This window comes from Eumetopias jubatus, unplaced genomic scaffold (genome assembly GCF_037043125.1).
Source record: "Eumetopias jubatus isolate StellerSeaLion01/CBP00866 unplaced genomic scaffold, mEumJub1_p1.0 scaffold_1, whole genome shotgun sequence".
Classification (NCBI taxonomy): domain Eukaryota; kingdom Metazoa; phylum Chordata; class Mammalia; order Carnivora; family Otariidae; genus Eumetopias; species Eumetopias jubatus.
Window position 1 is genome coordinate 210,631,955 of NW_028274807.1, and position 8,004 is coordinate 210,639,958.

The window sequence follows — 8,004 nt, forward strand, 5'->3', positions numbered from 1 at the left end:
ATTTTAACCACATAGGGGGAAGCAAACCTGAGAGCAGGTCATTCACAACCTCTGGCCGTCGGTCATGGCCTTTGCCCTGGGCAGAGTTTACCTTCTGTTCCATAACACAACTTCTGGGCCTCTGACACACTTCTGGGGCAGGCTAAGGTGAAACTATTTGGTTACATTCCTGTTGCATTCTCTAGTCTGGAAGCTTCCACAGGCCCCTCTCTCCCTGCTCCCATACACTGCAACCTGCTGCCACAGTAGTCTTCAGAAATAACGTTTTATCATGTAGGCCCCTCCAGGGAAAATGGTGGGCAGCTCCTGATCATATATAGAAAAGGCCCTGTCGTTTGTAAAACATCACTTGGACCTAACCCTGCTACCCCCCCGTTGGTTCCTCCATTCTTCAGAGAGACCCCTTTGCCCCACACCAGGCTGCTGCCCCCCACCACCACTTGAGCCCTCCATAAACCAGGAACACCCTTCCCAACTCTGGCTACGTCCACCTCCTACCTACTGTGTGGCCAAGGTGACTGACCGTCTCCCAGTGTCTGTCCTCTCTCCTACAGAAAGAGAAACCCTGAAATTAGCTGAGCTGAGCTCAGCTGACCGCTCAGACTACAGACTACATTTCCCAGCCTCCCTTGCAGCTAGTGGTGGCTCCGCGACTGCCCATTCTAGCCAATGGGATGAAAGCAGAAGCGCCCAGAGCCAGCCTCTGCGAACTTTCCTTAACAAGACACCTGGCCCATGCCTTCGGCACCTTTGTCCCTTCCTTCATTCCGCTGTCTGGACACCAGGGTAATAGCTGGACTCCAGCTGCCATGCTGATCCACGAGGACAGGACCTCACCCTAGAAATGGTGGGGCGGGGCGGTGAGCTGGAAGGACCTGGGCCCAAGGAATTCCGGAAGCAAAGCCTCCCCACCAGCCCTGATCTGCCACCCTCCAGACTTTAGCGTGAGCACAATAAATAAAACGTCCTGTTGTTTAAGGCACTGCCACTCTGGATCTCTGTTATGCATGAGTAAATGGAATCCTGACCACCTTTTTTTCACTGAACCATTCTGCAGTAAAACAATGAGCACGTCCAATAGCCATGACCTTGAAAACCAGCTCCCCTGCCGGCCTTAGCCGTGTCACCTGGTCAAGCCCTTTCACCTGTTTTTCCACCAATAATATGCGAGTAGTGTCCCTGACCTCCTAGGACTATTCTAAGCAATAACACATGGCAACGGCCACACCTGTCAGGCTAACTGGCCCACAGAGTCCAGAAAGTGTACTCTATCTGGCCTGAGTGATCAGGACACTTCACAATCAAAACAAACAGATGTACACAAAGAAAGGCTTTTCAGCTTCTCTTAAAAGCTGTGGCAGATCTGGTGAGCCAGACTGGGGCCAAGCTCCCACCGTATCCCCCTCTCCTCCTGCCTGCTTCGTTCATTTATCCCAGGGTTCCACAAGCTTTTTCTGTCAAGGGCCAGCAAAGTCAACATTTTAGGTTTTGCAAGACATAAGAGTGTCATTAAATATTCTTACTTCAGTTGTTGGGGGTTTTTTAATAGATCCTTCAGAAACATACAAAGCTCCCTTTCGTGGTTTAAACAGAGGCCACAGGCCTGCTCTGGCTCACAGACCATCGTCTGCCCATAGACCCTAATTTATGCTCTTATCCTCTCCCCAGCTGCCCCCAAGGTCAAACATTTGAGTCTGTCCACACAGGTTCACACAGAGCCCGGTACCCAGTAAACGCTCAATACGATGACAGCACGCAGGAGCATCTTACAGGCACCACTGGAATGGGAGTGCCCCTCCGGTGTTACCAACTTCCTGGGGTGTCACCCCAGCTTGACACTGAAGGTCCTAGAGCCTGGGCACAGGACAAACTCTTCTGTTTCCCCCTACCCCCAGCTGCTAGGGGGCTGCCATATGACTGTGACTGGAGGAAGTCACAAGTGCTCCCGGGTCTGTGGCAGGAGGCCATTCTTCACCTTGTTTTTACAAGGGGTTTTTTCCTCTGGGGTTTCCACACCCTGGCATGCCCCCCATAAACTGAAATTGTAGCCCCTATCAGAACCAGTCTGGCTGTACATCGCTTCCTAGCCAAGGGGGCAGGGAGAGTCCACAGAACCAGGCAAACTGACTCGCACTGACCAAGAAAGAAAAGTGTCACAGTCATCTCCAGAAAGGACTCCGTGGGCCTGAGGAACTGAGAGTCTGTTCTGCTCTCTGCCTTGGCCGCCCCACAACGGGCTTCCCGAGAAGCTGCTTCCTTTCAAAGGGAGGGCTCCCTGCGTCCAAGAACTCCAGCGGCCTTGCCAAAGCTTCCTCAAGGCCCGGGACGTCTGCACGTCTGCCCAGGGAAAATGGCCTGGTTTTGGTAGCTGCCATTTAGCCACTGCCACGGACACAGGCCAGGGTGACTTCAAACAGTGAGGAGGGGTGGGGAGGGTTATCATTCACTGCAGGGTGACAGGGCCTTCTGCAGCTGTCATCCTTCTCACGTGGGAGGGTGTAGAAGTCAAGGAACAGGGTTGTGTGTCGGCTACCCACACCCATCTCCCCAGCCTCCCCCCCGCACCCCTGCCCGAGGTGGAAGTTGCGGCCGCGGGGTCCCTCTTCCATCTGCTGGGGGTGCGAGGCTGCAGCTGGACGGCCCGGCAGCATAAGGGGCTCCCTCCTAGAAAAGCCAGCTCTTCATCACTCCATACCAATACCCACGCCGTCGTCGATAACTTCTATAGAAATATGTACTGTTTACCACCAGACACCCCTGCTCCACACTCCCACGGTCCACTTCACCCAAATTTCTGGGCCCCAAGTGGTATCATTCCCGTTGCTGAGGGGGAAAGCGAGGCTGCGCACCAGCAGATGCAGCTGGAGGTGAGGAAACAGGCTCAGGGAATTGAAGTGGCTCATTCAAGGCCGCACAGCCGATGACCCACGCCGTTCAGAACCCTTGCCAGCACCCAAGCATACCTCAGGCTCACCTCCCACCTGAGCAGGGGGAGATTCGGGTCTTGGCCAACCTCCCTGTCCCTACCCACACACAGATTTGAATCCCGGGGGGTCTGGAATCACACGTAGCTCGCAGGACCTGGCTCACCAGAGACCGGTGAGCAGAACAGGGCTTCTGCCACCTTCTCATCTGGCCAAAGCAATCCGGTCCCAGAAGGGTCCAGACTGGAAAATGTGGAGGCCAGGGAAGGAAGCCTATCCCAAGACAAGGCCTAAAGCTCCTAGCAGGCCCCAAGTGCCCCTGATCCACCCAGCCGCCGCATCCCCGCACATCCTCACAGTGGCTAGACCATCTCTGACTTTCTCCAAGGGACCGCAGGCTAGCAGTCTACACCTGGCAGGCCAGGCCTACTCGCAGATCCAGGAGCAGGGTGCACCCCCACACCTCAGCCCTGGTACTCTACATTCCCCCGGGACACTTCAGAGCGACCCCTCCCTGTGCGCCCCACTCTCCATGCCTGCTCAGGAACCAGTGCTGCTTCACCCTGCACAATGACCCAGCCAAGTCTGAGGTCACCGCCAGGCCCAGCCTGTAATGGGAGCAGGTGCTACCACCAAAAAAGTATTAGTTTACTGAGCAAACACACGATATGCCACAAAGGCCTGCTATTACCCCCATTCTACCGATAAACTGAGGCACAAAAACTCACAGATACTAGTAGGGCACTGATCTAGTCCACGTAGCAGACCCTAAAAATGTACGTCCAAGCCCTAACCCGCCCCCGCTTAGGGATCTCAAAGATAAAATTGTTCTGGGGTGCCTGGGTGGCTCAGTTGGTTACGCGACTGCCTTCGGCTCAGGTCATGATCCTGGAGTCCCGGGATCGAGTCCCGCATCAGGCTCCCTGCTGAACAGTGAGTCTGCTTCTCCCTCTGACCCTCCCCCGTCTCATGCTCTCTCTATCTCATTCTCTCTCTCAAATAAATAAATAAAATATTTAAAAAAAAAAAAGATAAAATTGTTCTGGATTTAGAGCAAGCCCTAAATCCAATGAGAGGGCTTTTCTTATAGAAAAGACACAGAGACACAGAGGGGAGGCCATGTGAAGACAGAGACAGAGACTGGAGTTCTGCTGACAAAAGCCAAGCAAGGCCTAGATCCAGAAGAAGCTGCTTGAGGTAAGACGAGATTCTCTTCCAGGGCCTCTGGAAGGAGTGTGACCCTCCCAGCACCTTGATTTCAGACTTCTGGCCTTGAACTCTAAGAGAATATATTCCTTTTGTTTTAATCCATCACGTGTGGCACGGCAGCCCTGAGGAACGAACAAAACCAGGGTTCTGGCTGACTCCAGAACCCACGTTCTCAGCCCCACATCAATGTTACTTGAGCATCAAGGGAGAAACATTCTTTCAGACCCCTGAGACTATATCATCCCTACTGAGGATCTCAATCTAAGAAATGCAGGATTTCCCCCTTTCACAAACGCCTGTTACAAATTACTTCTAAAAGACAATGTTACATTTATAACTAGTAACAAATCGAGATTACCCACAACACAGAAACACAGAATGTAAAAACTCTCCGGGAGGAAGGTGTTAAGCTTGGGAGACACCAGGTGTGGGGGGGGGCGCGTGGGTGGCTCAGTTGGTTAGGTGTCTGCCTTCCGCCCAGGTCATGATCTCAGGGTCCCAGGATTGAGTCCCACATCGGGCTCCCTGCTCAGCAGAGAGCCTGCTTCTCCCTCTGCCTGCAGCTCCTCCCCCCGCTAGTGTGCGCTCTCTCTCTCAAATAAATAAATAAATTCTTAAAAAAAAAAAAAAAGGAGCCACCAGGGGTGGAGTATATGAGCACTCTCTGTACTATGTCCCCACTAATTCTGTAAGTCAAAAACCGTCCAGGGCGCCTGGCTGGCTCAGTCGTTAGGCGTCTGCCTTTGGCTCAGCTCATGATCCCAGGGTCCTGGGATTGAGTCCCAAATAGGGCTCCCTGCTCAGCGGGAAGCCTGCTTCTCCCTCTCCCACTCCCCCTGCTTGTGTTCCTGCTCTCGCTGTCTCTCTCTGTCAAATAAATAAATAAAATCTTTAAAAAAAAAAACAAAAACTGTCCAAAAATCAAAAGAAGTTATTTACAAAAGAAAAACCGACTGTCCTGGAACTGCCTTGAGGATTAGCCCCGGGACCCTAGTTGAAGAAACTCTGCCCATCTTTATTCTTTATTAATGCTCACCAAGCGAATGGCCATGCTTATCATCTGGGAGATCCTGCTGAGCTTAAGTGCCTGTCCTGAGCTCTGACGCCCACCTGGGAAACCCTTCTCATTTGGTCCCAGAAAACCCAGCTCTACCCCAGCAAAAAGAGCTGTGATACTTGGGAGGGAGGCACAACTCCCAAGTCTGGGTTTTCCAAGTAGAGGTGCAGGGAGAGCCGTGTGTGAACCAAGTGCTCTAGATACTTTCCTTTGGCCCACCCCCTTCCCAAAGTGGCAAAAAAAAAAAAAAATCCACACAGGCCAAAGCTAGGAAAGGCGTCCTCCGTGGCGCCCAGAGCATCAGTGCAAGAAACCCTGAGACAAAGCTGAATGAAACAGAATAGCAAAATGTGAACAAGCCGTCAGGAACCAGAACAGATAAAAAAAGAGTAACAGAGAAAGAAAAAGGACGAACTACAAAGACTCAGGGGCCTTGGCAAACGCATTCGTGATTTTTTTTTTCCCACTGAAATGTCAGTTTTGAAACTAGCTTCTGAAAATGTAACGAGCTTCTCACATCCCCAAAAAGAAAAGATCGGAGGACCGTGGCGAGGGCGGAGGCTGTGCTACCTCTTACTTCGGAGCCGGACATCAAGAAGGAGCCCTACCCTTCCACGTTTCCACCAGGACCACATCCAGCGGCTCGCACCACCCGGGCAGGGGCCCTCTCCCCAGGTCTAGAAGTTTCCCACACGGGGATCCAGAACGCCAAAACGCTTCCGATGGGTGGAACCAGGTCCTCCAGGCCACCCCACGCCGGGCACCACTTTCCAACTGTCCTTAGCAGTCCTGGGAGTCCCGAGAGATGGCCAAAGGCTGCCCACACCCCTCCCTCCCTCCCCTAGGGCGGCCACACCCGCCCCGGGGACTCCCACCTCTCCCATACCCCAGGCCCCCTTCCCTCCCACCCAGCCCCCAACCCCCCCCACCCCCGGCTACGAATTCACCTTCCCGGCTCGGACCCCACTTCCTGCCCACCCCCCTCCCAATCTCAGGGCCCTCACTCCCCCATTTCCCGCTTCCCACCGTACTCCCGGCACCTCACCTCTGGCCACCACGCACGCCCTCTTTTCTCTCTGCCCCTTGACATCGTTCCTCCACTGCCCTCACTCGGGGGGCCCCCCACTCCCAGCTCCCTCGGCCCGGTGCCACGGACCCCACACCGGGCCCCCACGGCTCAGGACCCCTCACCCTCGGGGCCCGGGGCCCCTAGCTGCGGCCGCGTCCCTCCCGCCCCGGGTCCCCCGCCCGGCCGGCCTCGTGGGCTGCCCCCGCGCTCAGCCCGGCCCCGGGGCCCCGCACTCACGGCTGTAGAGGGCGATGCCCGCCGCGTCCGGGCCGGCGCGCACCTCGAGGCGCAGCGCCTGCTGCTCCGCGTGCCGCTGGATCTCGCCGTTCGCGTCGCCGATGGTGAGGAGGCGGGCGCCTGGGAACACGGACACGGCCGCGCAGGGCCCCGCGCCGCCCGGGACCGCCGCCCCTGCGCCGCCCGCGCCCGGCCCCGCCGCCGCCGCCGCCGCCGCCGCTGCCATCTTAGATCCGGCTCCAGGCCCCGCCGCCGCCGCCGCCGCCGCCGCCGCCGCCGCCGCCGCCGCGCCCGGGCCCAGGCCGCCGCCGCTGCCGCCGCCGCCGCTGCCGACGCGCAGGCCGAGGCCAAGGCCGAGCCGGGCAGCGCCGCCTGCCGGCCACGCTCCGCCTCGCCGCCACTGCCGCCGAGGCCCGGCCCCGTGGCGCAGCGCACCCTGCTGGCCACCTAGGGCACCGGGAGGGAGGATGCGGGGGGACGGGGCCTCCCCGCCCCGCCCCGTGCGAACGGTCGCGGCTTTGTGAGGTGGCTCTGCGGCCCAGGAACGGCGGGGCCGGAGCGTGAGCCGGGGGGCGGTGCTCGGCCGTGCGGACACGCCCCTGGACCTGTGCCCCGCCCCCCAGCCCGGCGCTGCTCGAAAGGCCGCGCTTTGTACCCCGGTGCCAGAGCCGAGACGCGGGGAGGGCGGGGACAGGGGCGCGCCCCAGGGGGCGGTGCTCGGCCTCGTGGACACGCCCTGGGCCGCGCCCCGCACAAACCGTCGCGCTTTGTGAGGCGGCTCCCCTACCCGGAAAGGTGGAGGCGGGTCTGACGCCCGAAGGCTCCGACACTCCTCTGCGGCTGAGCTCCGCCCCTTGGCCCTGCCCGGCTTTGTGAGGAGGCACACGGGGGGCGGGGTCAAGCTACGACGAGGCCCCGCCCCTGGACCGGTCCTGCTCCCTCCCACTGGATGTCGCTTTGTGAGGTGCCGGGCTCTCAGGGAGGGCCTGCGCGAGGGGCGGGGCCAGATCCCGGGACACGCCCCCAGCCTGTGGCCCCACCCCAGCCCCCCAGAAAGGAAAATCAGTTTGAGGAGGGACTCAGCCTCTGCCCTCGACTTGAATCCGTGGGAAGGCCCCCTCTCCTAGCCCTCAGCCGCTCCTTATCTCTTCCCCATCGTCTCCGCCCCCTCCCCCCATGGCCCTCCTCCTCCATCCTTGGCCATCTGTCTATTCCCCGACAAAAAATTCTAGGATCCTTCTCTCTCGGCCCCTCCCTTAGCCCCTCCCTTCCCCCCCCCCCCGCGATGACTGGCCAATGAATCCTGCAAAGCAGGGTCAAGTGCCCCTTTCTACAGGGGGGCGCACGCACACACACACACCCCTACACACCCCTATCTTCCAAGTCCCCCTGTCACTGCTTCAGGGCGTCATTCTCTTCTAGAGGGTCCAAAAAGGCTTGCGGCGGCTTCCCACCTTCTCTAGCTCCCACTCTTCTCTGGACCTCCTCATTGACGCCCCTATCAGTCC

The 8,004-nt window shown here is 58.0% G+C and overlaps 1 protein-coding gene across 1 annotated transcript in view; it reads right to left on the minus strand.

The window, feature by feature from the left end:
* The window catches only part of CARM1 (coactivator associated arginine methyltransferase 1), a 41,450-nt gene extending 33,464 nt beyond the window's left edge, over nucleotides 1-7,986 (minus strand). The window contains exons 1-2 of the mRNA XM_028088763.2: nucleotides 7,951-7,986; nucleotides 6,497-7,364 (exon numbers count right to left, since the gene is read on the minus strand). Of these exons, the coding sequence (XP_027944564.2) occupies nucleotides 6,497-7,364; nucleotides 7,951-7,986 (904 nt within the window). The remainder of the gene's footprint in view (nucleotides 1-6,496; nucleotides 7,365-7,950) is intronic.
* Between the last annotated feature and the right edge of the window lie 18 nt (nucleotides 7,987-8,004).